The sequence below is a fragment of the Acanthaster planci genome, linkage group LG05 (assembly GCF_054643075.1).
Source record: "Acanthaster planci isolate LZ-2023a linkage group LG05, COTS_SCS, whole genome shotgun sequence".
In the NCBI taxonomy this organism is placed as follows: domain Eukaryota; kingdom Metazoa; phylum Echinodermata; class Asteroidea; order Valvatida; family Acanthasteridae; genus Acanthaster; species Acanthaster planci.
In genome coordinates, this window is record NC_141781.1 from 14,027,316 (window position 1) to 14,048,138 (window position 20,823).

At 42.8% G+C, this 20,823-nt stretch overlaps 2 protein-coding genes across 9 annotated transcripts in view; one reads left to right on the forward strand and one right to left on the reverse strand.

Moving 5' to 3' along the window:
* The first annotated feature begins 203 nt into the window (after window positions 1-203).
* The window catches only part of LOC110977307 (uncharacterized), a 37,258-nt gene continuing 16,638 nt past the window's right edge, over window positions 204-20,823 (forward strand). The window contains exons 1-8 of one of the 8 annotated variants that reach the window (XM_087136663.1): window positions 204-616; window positions 4,150-4,228; window positions 5,198-5,278; window positions 6,438-6,508; window positions 7,434-7,555; window positions 11,077-11,155; window positions 11,464-11,587; window positions 16,746-16,893. In XM_087136663.1, coding sequence (XP_086992789.1) covers window positions 6,448-6,508; window positions 7,434-7,555; window positions 11,077-11,155; window positions 11,464-11,587; window positions 16,746-16,758 — 399 coding nt within the window. In that variant the 5' untranslated portion in view covers window positions 204-616; window positions 4,150-4,228; window positions 5,198-5,278; window positions 6,438-6,447 and the 3' untranslated portion in view covers window positions 16,759-16,893. The other 7 variants (XM_087136662.1, XM_087136666.1, XM_087136664.1 and 4 more) reach the window with 7 other exon arrangements.
* Window positions 12,563-14,457, reverse strand: LOC147799094 (uncharacterized). Its single transcript, XM_087136661.1, has 3 exons — window positions 13,646-14,457; window positions 13,204-13,290; window positions 12,563-13,100 (listed from the first exon to the last, which is right to left on the reverse strand). The coding sequence occupies exons 1-3, from the start codon at window positions 14,244-14,246 to the stop codon at window positions 12,859-12,861; spliced, it is 930 nt and encodes a 309-aa protein (XP_086992787.1). The 5' UTR covers window positions 14,247-14,457; the 3' UTR covers window positions 12,563-12,858.

The window sequence follows — 20,823 nt, forward strand, 5'->3', positions numbered from 1 at the left end:
GAATGCAACCATTGTTTTATCAAGACCCATGCAATACACTACTCCCCCCCCTCGTTCTAAAAGTTAAATCTGCCCCTGAACCTCCTAAATCTAAGTTAAGATAAGATTAAAGATGAACATATGTTATGTAAACTTTTCAATACGATCCTTTGGAGTACTGACGACCCGGTAACCCTATAGCACGAGTTCGGGTGAGGCTATGGCCGTTTTCCAATACTCAACTTCGGCGCCGTCTCAGGCTTCAACTGTTTTTTTCAACTAGCTGACTTTGAAGCTGTAAGCGCACTAATTAGTTTAATAGTGCCACAAAACATCAAATAAGATGCAAGAGAGCCAGAAATTACAGTAATCCAATTTGATCTAAACGCTTCAGGCCCACAATCGGGAATTGGTTTTGGGAACGAAGCCTGTTGACGGAGCCCAAGTCGAGTACTGGAAAAGGGCCTCGAAACCAGGCACTAGATCTGTGCATGACGTCACTACGCGCAGGCACGCTGCAAACAACACGTGGGTGTGGTGACAATTACAAGCGTGCAAGCGCCACTTTGTGTATCATCAAGCCAACGCGAAAGAAATCAGTCTCTGGGGAATCGCTGGCACACCTACGTGATATGGAGTAAGTACAATGTATTTTGCTGTTATTATTCCACACTTTAATATACTTTACAGGAATAAAATTCATAGGCCTAGTCCTTGGTGGAGCCAAGGAAAAGACCATGACCATGTTGAGACTGTTCCTAGGAGTTGGACAAGGGATTAATGTCTACAGTACATGGAGTATGATGTACATGTACATGGCCCATTTTTGTGAAAATGACATGAGTAACTTTAGTACATGTAGGTCTAGTAGTAATGTCCACTTAGATTTTGCACACATCTTGCAAATTGTATATCCCTCAAGGCAAGTCGTTGGGTGTGTATGTGCTCACGTGCAGCTGTAATACTAGGTTATCCCATATGATAAGTCCAACAAAGTCAACGATAATTTTTTCTGAGTGCTAGCCCAACTTCACTTTAGCATGCTGTGCATATTTGAATTTTTGAAATGATACTTGACGCGACTGCATCAGGATGATGTAGATCACTTAATAATAGTCTGAGCAACTTAGACCCTACAAATTGCCTTTTTAAAGATTCGGATATGATCCGGCAAATCATGGCAATGTAAACACACTGTATACTCATCAATGTGAAGTTGCCAACTTTGTCTGGAACCAACTTGCTTCGAGTCAACTCCATCTCAGGTCAACTTGGTCCCAAGTCAAATCGGTCTCGTCAACTCTGGAAGGCAGGCACATGGCTGCAGCATGAATAAAAATCTTCCAAGCTAGTCTCGACACACTTCAGCATACCTGTGAGGCTGTATTATTGAAAGTACACCTATATCCAGAATTCTAAAATTGCATGTATTGTTCATGTAAATTTACTGACATGTGCATGAGATGCCTGGCCTTGTAATTTGGGAAGACCAGGCACTTGGATGCATCGTTAATTACCACAGATGAGAAGGCAAAATCCCATTTTTCTTGCCAGACTGACAAACTTTGGCATATAAGTATTTCCAGAATTCTAACATTGCATACACATATATAGACCTATTTTGATGTGCAGCTAATACGCAATCCTTGGCTGGTTCCCAGTCCAGTCACACTGCTTGTGGCAAATCATTGGTAGTTTGGCTCTCACTCTGTGACGTGACACGAAAGTGACGAAACAGCTGTCAGTTTCTGCAAGTGGGGCAAAATTCGTCCGGAGTGGGAAAACGGCAACAAAAAGGCAACTTCCTCCAAACAAGGATAGTTGACACTGTAAGTAGTGAACATACCGGTGCAATTTCAGCTCATAAAATCAAGCGGATGTTTAGTAATGCCCTAGGATATCCCGGATAAAGTTTGTTGAAAGAAATCCCTATGAATCGGGACAGGGCCCAGTACATGTATATGACGGAGGAGTATACGCCGGGCCCTGTTACTGGGGCTGAAAGTTTCAATAGGCCTACATCCTTGATTACGTAGGCCTATGTAGGCCTGCATCATACATGGCAAAAAGGTTGAGTTCATACCCTTGCTACTGTGACTGTGTACTGTACTGAGTTCCAAAGCCTTTACAATTACATGTACATTAATCACATACTGTATGTAGGTCTATGTATATAGGTGACCTGATTTCCATTTTTATATTTTTTTTTAATTTCAGATTTTTAAATTTCATGAAATCAAAATCGTTCACAGAGGTGATCAGTAGCGTACATGTATTTTAAAGGTTATAATATCATTATTTACTGTAACTGAATGAATTCAAAGTTTTTCAGCAAAGAGGTTTCGCAGTGATGCATGAGGAAAGTCAAGGAAATATTGAAGAGAGACTCAACTTCATTAGGGCTAGGCTAGTGGACTATGCCTCACTGAGTATACGTAGCCCTACTCCTTAACTAGAAACAAGTGGAGGAAGGCTTAAACATTGGATAAATAAAGCCCTCTGGCCGTGAACGGTATCACCCATGTACAGGTATTTCTCAATCGCCTTTTTGATTAATTCACCCAGCAGTACATGTTCAATTTGCCCAAATGACAAATTCCTGACCATCGATCATGCCTGTTGGTGAATTACTTCTCATCTCGATACCATAATATTATTGTTACAACTGTGATTTGCTCAAGATCTTCACTGGCAGTGAACATGTACAACTCCAGACACCAGCAGTTGTGGTTATGTATTTGAGTAGCTCCCCTGAGGCTTTCGTGCTTGTAAATGTACATGTATGTACATGTACTATACCAGTACAGTTATTGCAAAAGTTTAGAACCATTCATACAAAATGCATCAACCTGAAGAAAAACCAAACTTTAACCAATCAATCATGGCAACTTATGTTTATTTTCAGTGTGTAACCTCAGAATCTTGGTTAAACAGCTACATGTATTTGACAACATTTCCATGATTTGAAATGTTAACAGTCTAATGTTAAGTGTGCCCTCCTTTTTTCTTCCCTTAGACTTTTTCTGATTACTTTTTTTTTGCCCATGCTGCCTTACAGACAAAATATCTTACAAGACTTGCCTTTGCAAAATATTTCAGACAGCACTTCTACAGTGATGTTATGCACTATTCAGTTAGACAATGTAATGCAGGCCCAGTGACAGAAATACCAATAAAATCCAGGTGGTCTTAAACTTTTGCAAATGACTGTAGTTTAGAGTTCCCCTTCCTTCCATTTAATTTGGCCACATACAGGCACATGTGCACGTGTACATGTAGTGTGGCCATGATACTCAGTGAAGCAGATCAGCCATTAGAGACAAGTCAACTTAATTACATGTCATGTTTTGTTCCACATAACTGGAGTGTGGTTTTCTACTTGAGTCCTGTCTGCTATAGTCAGTGATTGAAGTCTTAGTGTACATGTACATGTATTCTTAGAAGTTCTGTTTGACACATTGTGCAGGTGGATGCTAAAAAAAAACCGGGTTATTTTGGACCATGTGACTTGTGGGTATCCCATGCTTCATTTTGTAAAAGTTGGTGCGCTCAATCCAACATACGGTATTGTTTTGTTATAGTCATTTGAAGTTCAAGACACTGTATGTGGCAGCCCGCCTACATGTCCCTTGAGCATGGCAGTGGAGAAGTATAAAAATAAAGTTTTGGCTGATCTGTGATTCCACAGTCCCCCTCCCCCACAGTTCTTTTTTTGGTTAAACTTTAGTTCATGATTTTCAATTCTTATTACATTTTTCAGTTTGGTCATTTTTTAAGGGTTGATCGGTATTTTGGGTTTTGATACTTACATAGTGTGTGAGTCTTTACCGATTCAGTTCCCTGCAATTTTGCCGCTGAAAATTCTTCCGTTACCTTTTGTTCGGTTTCTAGACATGATGACAAATACTTTCTGGCTGAGAACATAACCGACGGTAAACCCGCCTTGGGGTATAATTTCCCCCAAAGTTTACTGATGAAAGCCACTATTTTGAATCTTTGAAAAGTTTTTTGGCAACTCCGGAAAATATGACATGAAAATGAAAAGTAGTCTTGTGAAAAGAAAATGTTTTATTATAAATGGGTGAATTAGTTAAATCATTTTATGATTATTTGATTTCACAGATCAAGCCCCTTATTGTCATAATATCTGCTCTTTGAACATTGATGAAGGTCCAAGAAAGACAGTCAGATTGTGGAATCAAAGAGGGCCAGCAGTCTACAACCTTTAGAAGAGGAGTTTTAAAAAAAGGTGAAAACTGCATGTATCACTTTGCAAATACTGACCTTGACCCTAACCCCGCCAGATGCAACATACTGCAGCAGATGTGAAAGTCTGATGCACTATAGCCGTGTTCCTATTGGACCTTTCTTCCGTGGGCATGCAGAAACTTACCGCAACATTCCTTCATGTCAATCTACCGTGCATTCCCACATGGACTTTTTTTTAACTGTAACGGAATGTTTATTCACTGTGTTAGGCCTAATAAGACCAGCTGATTACATTGGCTGCGCTGTACACTAATCATGATGATATCGATAAAATCTGACAAAAACAAAGATAAAATCAGACGAATCCGGCCAAATCTGCCTCAAAGACGATGAGTAAAAGCCCTGTACACAATGTGTGTATAGGTTTATCCAGGCACGCCTCACTGCGTGTGCGTGGCATGCTCCTGTACTGTACATGCACGCTTGGAGTTGGAGGCTGAGAACTATACAACCATTTTCTCTGTGTGGGCAGTAGTCTGGTTCGTATGTTTAGCGCGGTCGCAGTCGATGTACATTGTATGGAAACTGTTCCCATTGGACTTTTTGCGCCCCTGCTGACTTACCCAGGCTGTGCAGGAATCTGCCACAGTTTAAGTTAGCCCAGCCAAAAAAGTTCAATGGGAACACGCCTTTTGATGCACTGGTCAATCAACAGCAGCCTAACAAACTGGTCATGTTGAGACAGTGCATGGTCTCATTGAACAATGCCACTGTTGGATCTTGTGGTGGCTGGCAACCACAGACTCCAAGGCTGTTTGGCCCTGGGGAGAGCTGACCTGTAGGCAAGCAAATTACTTTGACAAATGATGCAGACTGATGTGTCTAAACAGTGAGGGTTATATGTTGTGCTTGTTTTATTTATGAAAATGGCTTTAGATTCATTCATATTAATTGACAGAAAGAGGCCTTTCCATTTCTCCAGTCCAGTTAACTTTTTCTTTATTGTTAGGGCTTTTTTTGGAAAGTGGATAGAAGCAGAGATGATAGCAATAGTGGAAGAAACATGAGAAGTCTGTCTTCTGCAGTGACTGTAAGTTGTCTTTTCAAGTATTGAAGATGATATTGAGGATATTGAGATGATATTGAGCCCATGTCACAGAGACATGCACAAAGTAGCGTCAAGGCAGTATTGAAGATTTCAAATATAGACACTCAAGCCAATAGGGGTGATAAGATAATACCTGAACCAAATCACTTTCAGGTTTGACAATTTAACAATCACCATTGTGCAGTTAATTGTGTGTGTTCATTTGACCCTAAAAGAACAAGGGAGTAGAAAGAATCTGCCCCCTCAAGAGTTTTTCTGATATCGCCAGAGTACAGTAGTCGAACCTTCAGGAGTTTTTCAGTAACTCTAGTGTGGTCTCTTTGACACCAATTCTGTGAAAATTGCACATACATGTATCTTTCGGACCATTGTCGGACCATCATGCCTGTTGGTGAATTATTTATAATTTTGTCTTCTCTACACTGTTCTACAGTGATTTGCTCAAGCTCTTTACTGGTGATGAACACGTTACAACTCCAGGCACCAGCAGTTGTGGTGATCTCAGAGAATGTTAATGCACACCACATTTTTTTTAAAACTATGTGCACTCAATTCAACGTACAGTTATGGTTTTGTTGTTATGGTCATTTGAAGTTCAAGACCCCATACATGTACATGTATGTGCTGGCCTCTTGCATTGAGCATGGTAGTGGAGAAGTTTAAATTTGGGGTTGATCTAGCTGTCTTGGAAAAATGGGCATTGCCCAAGAATGTTTGATATGAATTCACAATATTGATGTTAAAATAACCACAAAGAGTTACTGGAAAATGCCTAAAGGTTAAGCTCATGAAATAACCACTGCAGAGATAACGGAAAATATATTGCAGGGGGGATTCCACAGGCCCCCCCCGGCTCTTTTTAGGGTTTAACTTGTAGTTATAGTTAGTTTGTAGTGCTTGGTTTTCTAGCCTGTTTTAATTTTTTGGTTAACATCATGTTTTTTTTTTTGAGGGGGGGTTATTGATCATAGTTTTGGTTTTGATATCTAGAAATGGTGTCTGAGTACTTACTAATTTAGTTCCCAGCAACTTTTCCATCGAAGATTCTTCATTTAGCTTGAGTTTCTCATCCCTCGTCGGTCGCCATTTTTGCAGGTTACATTTGCTAATTGAACACATCCTATACTTTTTCTGCACACAGGTACACATTGATGCTGGATTCCACCTTTGCACATAAAATGCAGCCGTGTAATGAACATACATCTCGTTCAGGTAAGAGATGACTGGATGATTGAGGTACGTGAGTCGAGACATGACATAATGCTCATGCGTACATACTTGACACCTGCTAACTCTTCTGAGTTAATCGCAATTAGACAGCTATGGTGGCGTCCCGCTCCACCCATGAAAGGGAAAGAAAGAGGGGAAGAACTTCTTTGAAGGGGGCCTGCATGGGGTTGCAAGCGGGAATTTTGTCAATACATGTATGTGTGGGGGGAGGGAAAAATAACCTTTCCTCTCCTCTTGGGTCAGGAAGATCAGGCATAAGGGGAGGGGGGCTGCATGGGGTAGCAAGCGGGAATCTTGTCAGTGTGTGGGGGGAAATAACCTTTCCCTTTCCCTGTGGTCAGGAAGATCAGGTATAAATTGAATACCTTTTCAACTAAAGTTGAAGTTGCCACTTTGTGCAGCCAGTCAAAACTGTATGTTTCTGTGTTAGCAGGCCATTTGTGAGTTAAATTTGAGTAAAATCTGGTACACTGTATTATCTGATTGTACATAAACATAATTTGAATTCCGCAGACTAAAGACACTGTTGCTATACTTCATGATTCAGTGCAAACTTTTGCATAGCGACCACCATGTACTGGTTCCTTTGTGCCATTTTTATCCAGTTTAACCCTAACCCTGCCATATGCACTGGCCATATAAAGACAATGGGAGCTAGTGCCATTGAACAATGCCATTGTTTGATCTTGTGGTGGTTGGCAACCACAGACTACCAGGCTGTTTGGCCTTGGGGAGAGTTGACATGTTTGATCTTGTAACACTTGGCAGGCAAGCCACTTTGACAAATCATGGCAGTTTAATGTGTCTGGCGGGGTTTTTAGCTAAACAATATTGTGCTTGTTTTAATTATGTAACAATTGCTTTGGATCATTCATGTTGACAGACATGGGTCTTTCTATTTCTCCAGCCCAATTTTCCTTTTTTCATTATGAAGGCACTTGTTGGCAAGTGGATAGAAGCAGAGGTGGCAATGAGAGTGGAAGGAATATGTGCTGTCTGTCAAGGAGAAGTCTACCTTTTGCAGTGACTGTAAGTTGTTTTCTCAAGCATTGAGGATGACGTTGATACTGTCAATTCCGCCCTCAGGATTGAATGCAATTTGTCTTTTCAGCTGTTTAAACATGATGCGGGAGAGATGAATATAGTCATTAAGGGGCTAGCAAGTTACTGTCATGTTTGCAGTGATTCCTTGGTGGTTTTGCATTGTTGCCATGCCTTGAATACTCAACTTTCTGTTCCTCATGAACATCAGTATGGAGGCTGTGGAGACACTCAGAGAGCAGTTCTGACAGTAAGATTTGAAACTTGCATGACAGAGGCTTGGGTGAGAGAGGGTTTGGGGTACACCATGTGGTATCAATCTCTTCTATAGGAGTGGGGGGTTCTGACAAGAACCAGTGAGTGGGAACTCCTCAGGGAAACAACCAGAGCATCCTGGTGGAAACATTGGCTTCACACTCACAATATTTCAGAACCACCGCTCTTATAGAAGAGATTGATTCTACACATGGTGTACCCACAAACCTTCTGTCGGTCAGAATCGCCATTCTTATCAAAGACATTGATTCTATACATGGTGTACCCGCAAACCTTCTCTCTGTCAGAACCACCGTTCTTATCAAAGACATTGATTCTACACATGGTGTACCCGCAAACCTTCTCTCTGCCAGAACCACCTTTTTTTCAAAGACATTGATTCTACACATGGCGTACCAAGAAACCTTCCATACTTCTTATCAAGACATTGATTCTACACATGGTGTACCCACAAACCTTCTCTCTGTCAGAACCGCCGTTCTTATCAAAGACATTGATTCTACACATGGTGTACCCGCAAACCTTCTCTCTGTCAGAACCACCATTCTTTTCAAAGACATTGATTCTACACATGGCGTACCAAGAAACCTTCTCTCTCTCAGAACCACTGTTTTTATCAAAGAGATAGATTCTACACTTGGTGTACCCACAAACCTCTCTGTCAGAACCACCGTTCTTATAGAAGAGATTGATTCTACACATGGTGTACCAAGAAACCTTCTCTTTGTCAGAACCACCATTCTGTCAAGAAGAATGGACACGGAAATGTACATTCTTGCATGAATCTACAATTCCGAGTCTGTTCTCTGACTTAAACTATTTCCCATTGTTACATGAGCATGGAGTCCCGACTCTATGACGCTCTTGCTGTTACCCCTCCCCTCAGTGCACACCTTTGTTCCATTCACTAACGAGCGCAGGTTCTGGCTACTTGAAACATCGACAGTATTCATGCAGTCAACATCGTCAGTGTAGGAGACATACTCACTTCTCTTCCTTTTGCACCTTGAAGTCATTATTATATGTGTGCCAGTGCAGCGAAACCTTCTGGACTAAAACCACCACAGAAGTCTATGAAACTGAGGAATGATATACCAACTTCATAAAGTATGGTTAGCACTTTTTGAACCACTTTACAAACCACTCAAAATGAGTATCACTGATCCTTGCATGTTCTTATGTGTGAATCATTCCAAAATGGCCGCTTGATTAATACATATTGCTATTTCATTTGGAGAATGAGCAACTTTGGATTGAAATTACGATGCCAAATTTGGAGTTAAATCAGTGTCACAGCAACCAAGTGTAATGTTACGCCTACCCAACCCAACCCTCCGGTCACACTTTGTATGATCGAAACAAGTGGAGGGGTGGACGTAAGGATACCTTCTTCATCGTCACGAATCTACAGTTTGCTGTTGATCGTTACGAATCTAAAGTTTACTTTTGATCTTTACGAATCTACAGTTTGCTGTGATCGTTACAAATCTACAGTTTGCTGTTGATCGTTACGAATCTACAGTTTGCTGTTGATCGTTACGAATCTACAATTTGCTGTTGATCGTTACGAATCTACAATTTGCTGTTGATCGTTACGAATCTACAGTTTGCTTTTGATCGTTACGAATCTAAAGTTTGCTGTTGATCGTTACGAATCTACAGTTCGCTGTTGATCGTTACGAATCTACAGTTTGCTGTTGATCGTTACGAATCTACAGTTTGCTTTTGATCCTTACGAATCTACAGTTTGCTATTGATCGTTACGAATCTACAGTTAGATTTCCAAGTAAGATTTTCACTCAGGGTTACACCCAGAAATTTTGTACTTTTAACCTGCGTCATCCTTGAATTGTTTAACCTCTTCTCACCGAGAAGCGGTAAGAGCCTTTTAAAAAATTGAGCTCAGCCCGCATTTGAGCTATTATTCTCAGCCCACACTTAACTGAACACAGTGAAAGAAGGCATATCCTGGCTCTTGTATATATGGTAGTTGGCCTTTGTGTGTTGCCAAGAAATGAAAAGACCAAATTTGCATCATAATCACCAGCTTCACAATAGTCCCCACTTCGAAAAGAGGCAACGGGAATGTGGAAGCGTGAGTAGAGCCGCATGCCACCGAACAATGAGCCTTTTCACTGTGTAAATCAAAGCATGCAGAGCGAGCAGGGCCACAAACCGAAAATTTGCAGTTTGGCAGGTGGCCTTCGTGGTCAAGCGAGGCTGGAATTCTCGGAGTCGGCTTTCAGAAAAAAGTCCCGACGTCAAGGGGTTAAGATCAAATGAGCATGTTGTGTATACTTCAATTGATTTGAACAAAATATTATGTAATGTGATTTGAGGACATTAATACACAATTTGTTTGCTAAAAGCCACTCATTAAGTTTAGCAAGTTCCAAATTAATGTTTGGATTGCTTCATTTACATTCTTGTATGTATGCAACAAACTCGTATCATCGGCAAATAAACAAAATATTGTACTGTATGAGGTACTGCATATATCGTTGCTGTAAAGTAGAAATAGCAATGGACTTAACACAGAAGCTTGTGGTACCCCACATGTGATTCCTCGACTGCTGGAATTAACAGATTGAAATGATACGTACTGCTTTCTGTTACACAGATACCTTTTTAATAAGTCTAGAGCTATACCGCGGATACCGTAATATCCTAATTTTTTTATTAAAATATTATGATTGACAGTGTCAAAAGCTTTTGATTAGTCTAATAATACACCAATGGAGAAATTCTGTTTGTCAATTGCATTAAATAATTTACTAACATCGTACGATATCGCCAATTCAGTAGAGCGCTTTTGTCTGAAACCGAATTGTGATTCAGATGAAAGATATCAATCTCTGATAAATAAGTTTTTAAAACAATTTTGAAAGTGTAGATAGGACAGAAATAGGTCTAATAGTTGGTTACATTGTGCTTACAACCTTTTTTGAAAATCGGTATTACTTTGGCTATTTTAAACGATCAGGAAACACGCCAGCTGTTAGACACTTGTTAAAGATATCAACCAGGTGCTTAGCAAATGCATTCCTTGCCTGTTTGATGACAAAGGGACTATATCATCCCAAGCAGGGGCCTTCCCAGAGGGAAAGTTACCTATACATGTGGATTGGGTTTTCAGTCCCTACCTGATTCCTGGCTTTTACTCGGACTATTCCTCTGGGGTTTTCCTCCCACCTCTTAAACTGTAACTGCTTCTCATTGTCTCCTCTCTACAGGTTTCTTCAGGCTCGCAAGCGACGGTACCTTGGCTACTTTGGAGTTGTCTATTACCAGAAATAATTATGAATGAAAATAGTAACAAATAAGATAACCAGTCCGGTTTGCAACTCCGGTTGGAATGGGAGAGAAAATTTGTACAGAACCGAACCACTGGAATTTCATTTTAGAAGAGTTCGATAAGGTTTTTAGAATTTCATCTCTATTACTCTTGTATTTTATGAAATGATTGATTCTCAGATGTAAAACAAGTAAAAATGACTTTAAAGTTCAAAGAACTTGCTTCGTAGTTTCATTTTGAGCTTGGAAGCATGTGGAATGTCCCAAAGTTGCTTTTTTTGAACTCATAACTTTCACCTCATATTTCCTATGCTTTGTCGATACAGAGTACAAGATGTCCCATAGGTCTACCTTGATGGAGTTGATCCAATTCACCTCTCCAACAACCACCCTTCCCTTTTGTGACCACCAGGATGTTAACCTCTGTGACATCAAGGAGCTCCATCCAAAGTCAGTTAAGTCAAGCCCCAGGAAAGCTTGTTTTTCCTTTATTTGTGGCCCAATATTGTTTCAACTTGTGAAAGAGAAAAAAATTAATATGGTCAAAGTGACTGGAATTAATTTCTTTTTATCACTCTTTGAGCATTCACTCAAATTTCATTTCCTTAGATCTTGCATTTTGTGACCTTCTTTGCCACTCAGGACAGTGTGAAAAGGAACCATTCCAGGAATGCCTCAGACTGGGGATATTCGTTTCCCTTTTTACATTTTTGCTTTTAATTTTTTATGCGAGGTGCCAGCATTGATGATTGGTGCATGGTCACTAAAACGAGTGAGATCGGATGGTTTACATTTTTATGAGCTGGGGAAACACTGCACTAGATCACATCTTTCTCCTCACCAGTCTTCTAGCGGCAGGTGTGGTATGTACATATGTGGGAATTTGTAGTTTCACGCTTGAGAGCACACCACCATTCTTCTTCATCTTCATTGATGCAACTGTAGAGCTACATGTAGTTCATGTACCAACTATGCTCCTACTTTGTGCAGTGTCTTCTTGCTGGATTGTCAGGCCAAAGAACCTCCACTGCATCTGTACGCTAAGGTCTTAAGCCATTTTCTTACAGTTCCAATGAATTATCTGAGGAATGAAAATCTACAGGTGTGTCACACTGAGATGCCTACCTGAAGCTAACATCATGGACAGTGTGCTAAGCATGTGTTGTCAACTCTACCAGGTCGTCATGGTTGAATGTTCCATCAACTTTTTCTTTACTGACCTGTGGCCCAAATCTGGCAAAAGTTGAAACAGTGTATCCCTGTCATTTGCACTGGAACCCTTGAAAAAACAGTTCGTCAAATCTCAAAGAAGGCAGCACCACCTGTGGAATTCTTGAGGGCACTGTTTCAAATCTGCAAGTCTATCACAAGGAATTTCTTCACCTGCTCCTTATCGTGTGGCATCTGTCATTTGTTTACCAGAGAGATTATCCCCAAAGCAAACCATGGGACATATTACCATCCTTTGTGACAAACTTACACAAACACACGTATACATGTAGACACTGCAAATGGAGGGCATACTTTCCAAACTATCAGACGGAGGACTTCTCGTCCATGTGAGTGCAGCCTATAACACCGAGGACAACACTCACAAGTTTTTGGTTGTTTTGGCCGCTAAAATTTGAGTGCATTATTGGCCTACCACTATAGGGTTCTGCATCAATGTGGTATAATGTCTCGAGAGAATGGCTGGTGTGGCGTATCCTAGCTGAACTTGCCTACAACTTCATAGTGTTACGACAAAAGTCTTTGATGTTTCTCCAAGTACGGGTCTGCAGTGCCACAGTGCAAGCTGCTTCGATGTCCAGCTTGCCAGGAACTTTCCTCAACTGGAAGAATTTGCGCAGGCCTTCTTGGACGTCTGTCTTCTCCGCTGTAGTCCAGGGACGCCGCTTCACTCGTCTCGATGGCGGAGAGGGTTCCCTTGTTCGAGATGCAGCAGCAACACCAGGAAGCTGTCCTATTAATGTAGAGGCAAGAAAAGGACATTAGAAATGTAGGTGACACCTCAGCAGACAGCCTGACAGAGTGACAGACAGACAGACAGACAGACCAAATCTTACCGTTTTTGACGGATCCATCGCAGGAGTCTTCACTGCTGTCACTGCTGTCCCCACTCTCGCTGCTGTCCTCTTCACTGGTGAAGCCTTCTGAGAGTAAACCCCAAATTGAGATCAATCAGTTAAAGCACACATACATGCACGGGTGTCTGGCAGTCTCTGCTTGGTGTTGAGATATGGGGGGGGGATGGACGGCCAAAATGGAACATTATTTTGGGAGTTCTTGACGCAAGATACATTTATGGGGGGGATTTTTGTCCCCCGTCTTTCTTTGTACTGGTCTGTTCTTCCGGGGGGGGGGGGGTTTAATAGGAAGAGAGGTATTCTTTCTGGCCCAGTACGATGCCCTACAAAATGGGAGTCTGGGTTGGGTTGACTTGGTTCGAAGCCAAGCGTTGGGTAGACGGAACATGGGAAACATGGTTTGAGTACAAGGTGCCCTTACCTCCAGTTACATGCAGATCATCCAAGGATTTGCCCTGCTGGGAAGACAGGTTGCCCCTCTCCAAACTCAGGAAAAGTCTGGACAGTTTGGTGACCCACTGTACAGTATCTGGCAATTGGTAGTATTTGCGATGTACCTGCAGATCGTGGCCCATGAAGTTGGCTAGAGTTTCAAGCTGATGCTCCTTTAATGCAAGAATTTGCGATGCAGTTGCTACATGTTTACGGAGTTTGGTGGACCGGATGCTGGATGCATTGTCAAGGCCAGCCTTATCTGCATATGCCCTTAAACAGTCACTCCCTCGTATGTGGCCTCTCCCGCCATAACAACACCGTGCGAACAAGAAGTTGTTGTCTTGGGCTACTCCAGCTTCATGTCTCTTGGCGACAAGGGCACTCAACCACGCTACTGCCTCATTGCTTAGGAGCACGGGAACAGTTCTGCCTCTCTTGCCGACTATTTCGACAACAGGGAACATCTTGCACAGCTGGCGTTCTAAATCACTCAACAGGCATTCCCCCTCCAGTTTGGCGGTGCTGTGCTTGTGGAAATCGTCAAGTTTCATTTTTGAAACCTCCCCCTGCCTTCTTCGGTTGAACATGATGAGGTGGCACAGACTGACCTCATTCAATTTCTGCCAAACTGGCCTGATTTGTCTGCCCCGAGCACCCTGCAGGAGTTGAAGTTCCCGGTTGCCAGCTTCATGAAGGAACGACGACAGGTGGACTACATCGGCATTTGTCGGGAGAATGGTGACTTTGTTGCGTTTTCCTTGGTACAGCGTTCTGTGTGCGTGTGTGGACACAAGGTCTCGCCAGCTCAATTCACACAACTGCAGAAACTCTTCCGCACGCTCCGCTTTGTGTTTTTGGCCGGACTCTAGGGCACTTCCCTTCAAGACGAGTGCACACTTCTTGACGGAATAACCAATCTTCAGCGCTAGTGACGGAACATCGTACAACTGTTTGTCTTCCCTGAAGCCGGCAATATCGTGGACGGCCTTCACAATATCAGACAGGTGGTGCGGATGGACAAATGATTCGAGTGATGCATTTGGTTGCTGGGTGTTCTTTCGGAGTTGTAGGACGAGTCGACCCAATTCACGCACCCTGTTACGGATGTAGCCATGCTGATCTACATCGTGTCCTAGTTTCATGTATTCACGCTTGGCCAATTCAACAATCAACGTGTCATTCTTGACTACCAAAGCCACATCATCTCTCTTCATTGGACTAAGAACCTGGTGTAACTGGAACGACACGCCAACAGGAGAAGGTTTCAACAAATCACTCTTGTGAGCGACCCGTCCACCCACACGAGCCCTCTTACAGGTGCTGTCAGTCTGTGGAGTGGGTGCTGGCTTCAAAGGGCACACGTGTCGCCACAAATCGGTACGCACATAATAGCCGTAACAATATACGCATGGTCCATACGCATCGGGAGATACCTTGCAATTTGGCCTGTACCCAACAACGAGCACACCACGACCTTCACGAAGAACCTGACAATTGTGCCTGTGATTGCCTATATTGCGAATTTTCAACAGAAGTTTCTTACGCACACCAGCGTTGGGCTCACCGGCGATCTCGATGACTTCTCTTTCTTCCTTGTGACATGACTGGAGATGACGGGGGAGCTTGGCCTGGGGTACATCGCAGTAAAAGCAGAAGTGTTTCTTGTCCCATTTCCTGCAGCCAACCTCATTACTGGTTTGCATTACGGTCACACCACAGTTCTGCTGGACGTCAGACGTGTCATCACTTGGAGCAACAGATGAAGTAGGCCTACTGCTGGAACCGGTGGACGAATCAGCCATACTGTCCAAACGTCTCCACTTATGGTGAGCAGGTCAGCTGGCAAGAAAACAAATTGAACATTATTTTCATTAAGCCGCTTGTCTTCTTTTAATTTGGTATGGACTGGTGGTGGTGATGGTGGTGGGGGGGGGGAACAGGTATCGGGGCTCCCAAGAGCCACATCCACCCAAAACCCTCACCCCGAACTAAAATTTTAAACACAATTAGGCCTAGAACCACCACATATGGACGACAGAAAAGTCTTCACTTGCGGCTGGAAAAATGTGTTGAAGGAACCTGTTCAACTGGATTATGTGATTGAGCTTTTCGGACTGCATACGTATACCTATTCCACTGGCACATTCACTCGAACAGCGGTGCAAGATCTACATTAGCCTATCGACAAAATTGGGGGGGGGGTGGATAGCAGCCACACTTTAACCACGCTCTAACTAATAGCATGGTACTATAGCCAGCACTGGGGCCCATGTATTTAATGATGTAGTAAACCGTACCAAGATAAGGTATGGTCATGCTCAACATTCTACTTCAAATGAAATCGTTTTTACTCACCATATTTTCCACCACCTACATCTCAGAACGGCTACAGAAGTCCACAGGCGTGATGGCAAGGTGACGCTATGATGTTTTTCGACAGTTTGGAGGCTTTTATATTTGTTGGGGGTTATGCGTCCCCGGCACTTGGCGACGTTTATTGTGCTCACCAATGCGGATCGGACAGGGTAGCAAGAGAGCTAGGGAGGGCGCTATTCCATCCAGGGATGCGCCGAAACTGTCCATTTTGAGCGGGTGTTTTTAAACACCCGGCGTGTTAAATGCGTACACCGAGGACGGCTTCCAAATGCCTTGAAATTTCGCCGACCCTCATAAATGCTCACTGCGGCCTCAAATTTCACCTTATTGCGAACTGAGGACGTCCTCGATGTACAATCCGACCTCGATTTGTGACTGTGTTAATACATAGAAGAGCTCCGTCTGCACCTTTCACAAGTACTCCAAGATGCTTATATAGAATGTGTCGCACCAGTTGTGCTAGATGAATCCTCTCTCACTAATCTAAGGTTCAAGTTTTCACTTTTACTTCAGATTCCACGCGCTCTTGGGATAACATTCACAATGTGTTCCACAACACGGTAGCTTTCTTTTCTCTCCAGTAAGAGTCATGGGGGGAAATTGGACTCAGTGGGATATCTTGAGCCTTGTTAATACCGGGCTCAAGTGTATGATTGTTCTGTTCAGCAAAGGTTAATGTCTACATGTTGAATTTTTTGTTATGTCCACAGCACTGATGCCTGACTGTAGTGTGACATGACTCGTCTACCTCTCTGCCTGCAGTAGTAGTAAATGTCCTGATGCTGACACCATACGGCACCTGTTGGAATCACAACACATCACTGAAATGCACTCTGCAAGTTGAGGGTAACAGCTAAGGTGAGAAGTTTCACTTTTACTTTGGCGTAAGTGGGTTTAACTTTGCTGGCGGGGGGGGCACTTTGGATGCCCACATTTTCCAGAGGAGAACATTCAGTGGGGTGTGGTCATACTTAACACTGACTAAGACCAAGATGGACCATTACGCACCCCTTTTTTTCTTTTTTTGAAATCTTGGGGGGGGGGCTTGTAGTGCCCCTGTTCTTGGTATCTAATTTACTTTGCTATTCCATTCACCTGAAGTATATGAAGTGGCCTGTGGGTTGTCAAAAGACCCTTCTGCACCAACCCTAGCTTGCTTTCTTCTCAAGCACTCTACTGGGGACTGAGAGCAACAATGAGTCTTGAGTCAGGGAATATCAGATTCTTGGATGTCAACCTCTGCTCTGTCTGTCTTTAACCAAAGTCTTCATTCCAACTTGTCCTAAGTGTACCCACCTTAGCCTAGCTTTTAACCATTAGGAAGTTAGACATGTATTTCATATCTTAAACTGGTTGTCAAAGTTGATTGAGAGTGTAAAACGGGTTGGCAAAGTTTATACATGTTGACCTCATCAGTTAAAGCAGAAGATAAGCTCGATCTTTCATGGTGAAGTTGTATTTAAATATTACTGGCACATTTTATCCAGTTGTTTAAACAGCAACATGCTGTATTCCACATTCGTCTTCCGAGGCTGGACTGGGGTTCACTGTCGTTGCCTTTGGTGGTTGCGTTTTCTTATTTCAAGTTATCATGAATCTCTGACTAGAAGAGTGATCATCTACAATAAACTCCAGCTAAGTCGGCACTCTCGGACTCAAGAAATTATGACAACTTACGCAAATGCCGGCTTGTGTTGAAAGTTGTCATTTTGCCGACTTGCACGTACGCATGTATTGCCTATGTACATCATGATTCCTTGCATGAATTCAATGGCTTTGATTTACGTACATGTACCCTGGTTTATTTCTACCTCCATGGTTGATCCCAGCAAATTCGTTCTCGATTATTATCCTGAAAATTCAATAATTGATCATGTGCTCCTAAGGACGAAGCAAGGACAGCAAGCCACTTGCATTTCACATCACGACATCATCATCTGAACAACATGAACCATTAGGAGGATGTGAGCCTCAAACCATCTAGGATTGAGTGACCAATCCTAGTTTTAGTAAACTGTTTGCATTGCCACTTTGTTCGGGCTCCAGAGTCTTTAGTCTGAGGTATGGGCAGAAAGACTCGAGCGTAGACACCAGAGTCTAGCAAGCAACCCTATTCCTTGGGGGTGGGTGGGTGGGATTTTAAAGAGACACGTTCCTCCCCAGGCTTCATGCATTTCTATACAAGAAACCCCTACCTTGTTGAACCATGCTCCCACTTATTGCTCCCTTTACAGCAACCTGATTTTATACTGATGGCCTCTTGCGCCCTCACGCTCGCAGCGATGCAAATAGTAAACTATTTGCGTCACTGCTTTGTTTGGGCTCCAGAGTCTTTAGTCTGAGGTATGGGCTGAAAGGTTCTTCGCTCCAACTTTTAAATTCCCTCAGTCTTCCTTCCATTTACTCCTTTAAAGCGCGGGTATAACCCTCTTTCCCACCCAGGATCCCCTATGTCTCACCCATCACTCACTCATCCCCGTCTCACCCTGCACGACTTATTTGTCAAACGCAATTTCTTTCTATTTCGAAGGGCTCATTTCCCCTTTTATTCTGCTCCCATCAATTGGCTAGCTACTCTAAGCATGCTTTCACAGCAAACGGGGCTCATTCCCCTTTTATCCTGCTCCTGTCTGTCATAAGGTAAGCCGCTCTTTGCCTTCTTTGATGTAGCCAAGGAACAAATGCTTGAACTGCACATAGTTTTTGTATATACGCCCTGAATGGCACTAAGGCCAGTGGCCAGCAATGTGGCTTTTACTAAGGCCTGACTAAGATTCACCTTCCAAAAGTAATTTATCAACATGATGTTCAGATGTCGCTGCTTTGTCTTATTTTCATGATATCAAATTTTTGCCAATTTTTGCCTGTCCTTATCACGTACCTTCAAAGTAATAGAGTCAGAGATTCACAAGAGAAGCCAACATTTAGAGGGCATGTCCTGTTTTGCCGAGCTTTTCTATGCTTCAGTCTTTCATTTCGCAAGTCCATCTTAGCTTTGCTTTATGACAGCCAAGGGGCTTATTCCCCTTTCAACCAGTACCTTCAAAGTAAAGGAGTCAGAGATTTGGAAGAGAAGCCAACATTTTAGAGGGCATTTCCCAGTTTTGCTGGGATTTCCCCTGACTTTTCCCTGCTCCAGCCTTTCCTTTTCCATTGTAGCCAAGGGACTCATTTCCCTTTTCCCCAGGCTTCTGGCTTTTCCGCGGAGCCAAGCTTTGTTTGCTCTCCCTCTTGGGCTAATGGGGGCTCACTCACTCCTCACCTGCTCCTGCCTTTTCGCTGAGCCAATCTTTGATTACTGTCATAGCCAGAGGGCTCAGTTGGCCCAGTTAAAACCTAGGTGCTTTGAATTTTGGGGGGAGTCCAGCAGTTGGGTTCGGTGTGGTAACATCTTGTGGAGGGCAAGGCTCTCACCATGCCTGGGTTTGGAGAGATTTTCATGTAAGTTGATTGGTTTTAATTGCCTCTGGTTAATTTGTTTTATTTCTTTACCAGTCACCAAGTCCTGTTTGCATTTCACAACTTGTTGTGAACCGCTCTAAATCCAGCCAATAATTGTAGGAAAGGCAGTTGAGAATTTTGGTGATTTTCTAAATAAAACTTGATTGTTAATGGCTGGCAAAGTCTCGTTTTAGTGTCTTTTCTCATTTGCTGTTGCCCACCCACGCTACATTTGGCGGCAGCGGTGGGATTGGTTGTTACAAAACTATACACTAACTGCCAATCTAGTGATGTGAACCTGAGACAGTTTGGGTTGATATTGGATGGTTGCCTGGACATTGTACCACCTTGTCATCACCTGGGGTGTTGCGGGCCTGAAAATGTACCGGTGGAGCTCGGGCTTTTAAATTGCAAGGGAAAGGGCCTGGCTTGCAGGACCACTGTGGCACTTTTGTGTTTGGGGTATCATCCACACTATGAATTTCAGCACCATGAATTTGCAGTTAATTTGTAGTTTCACTGTGAAATTGTTTTTTCACTGCAACTTCATGGCAGTTCACATTGTGAAAACACCGTGAAAATAATCCCGGATGTGACCCCTTGCCGACACCTTGAGGTCAAGTGAAAACACCGTGAAAATGCAGTGAGCCCATCTAGGGGGCCTTCCTCATTAACTTTGCGGCGGGGCTAATCCTATAAATGCTTTACGGACCCATTATCTGAATCCCTCATAAAAAGTACCATTACCTGTCTTCTTACTGTGGTGGTGACAGGTGTAAATGTACACTGAACACCCCAATCACAATGTTCGCATCCTTGCAATGTACTTGTAACCCCGGCCAGGTTGTTCATACACTACTTCATGGCCTGTAGCTGAATGAGAACATTGTAGGGACTTCAGCAAAATGACTCCCCACAAATTATGTCACCTCACAGAAACATTTATTTCTATTTTCTGGCATATCTGTGATTTATATTTAATTTGCTTGAGTAGAGTTATACTCATGAATATTCTGGAAATTCATAATTCCCATGGCCATTTATGATTACTCATCGACAATTAAACAACAGTCAGCACCGAGTGCATACTGTTATGCATGATGTTGGAGCAGAAAACACTGGTGCCAAAAAGAATGTTGAAATTTGGGGGAAGACGCGGACTAGTGAAAATTCTGCTTATGGGGTAGTAAAAAGCCATCACTGCTGGTCCAGCTGGCAAGTGAGAAAAACGTTACGTGCAAACCCTGTCCATGCACGATGCTGGATTGGACAATGATGTACACGCCGTTGCTATCCTCGCTCGCTCTGATGCTACATTGTCGGCTTTGTTATTCCACCACTTTGTAT

Excerpts from the sequence above, each read along its gene's own strand:
- LOC147799094 (XM_087136661.1), bottom strand. The coding sequence starts at position 14,246 with ATGTTCAACCGAAGAAGGCAGGGGGAGGTTTCAAAAATGAAACTTGAC. Across the intron at positions 13,291-13,645 it reads TGATCTGCATGTAACTGGAG|AAGGCTTCACCAGTGAAGAG; the intron begins GTAAGGGCACCT and ends GTTTACTCTCAG. Across the intron at positions 13,101-13,203 it reads CGATGGATCCGTCAAAAACG|GACAGCTTCCTGGTGTTGCT; the intron begins GTAAGATTTGGT and ends CTACATTAATAG.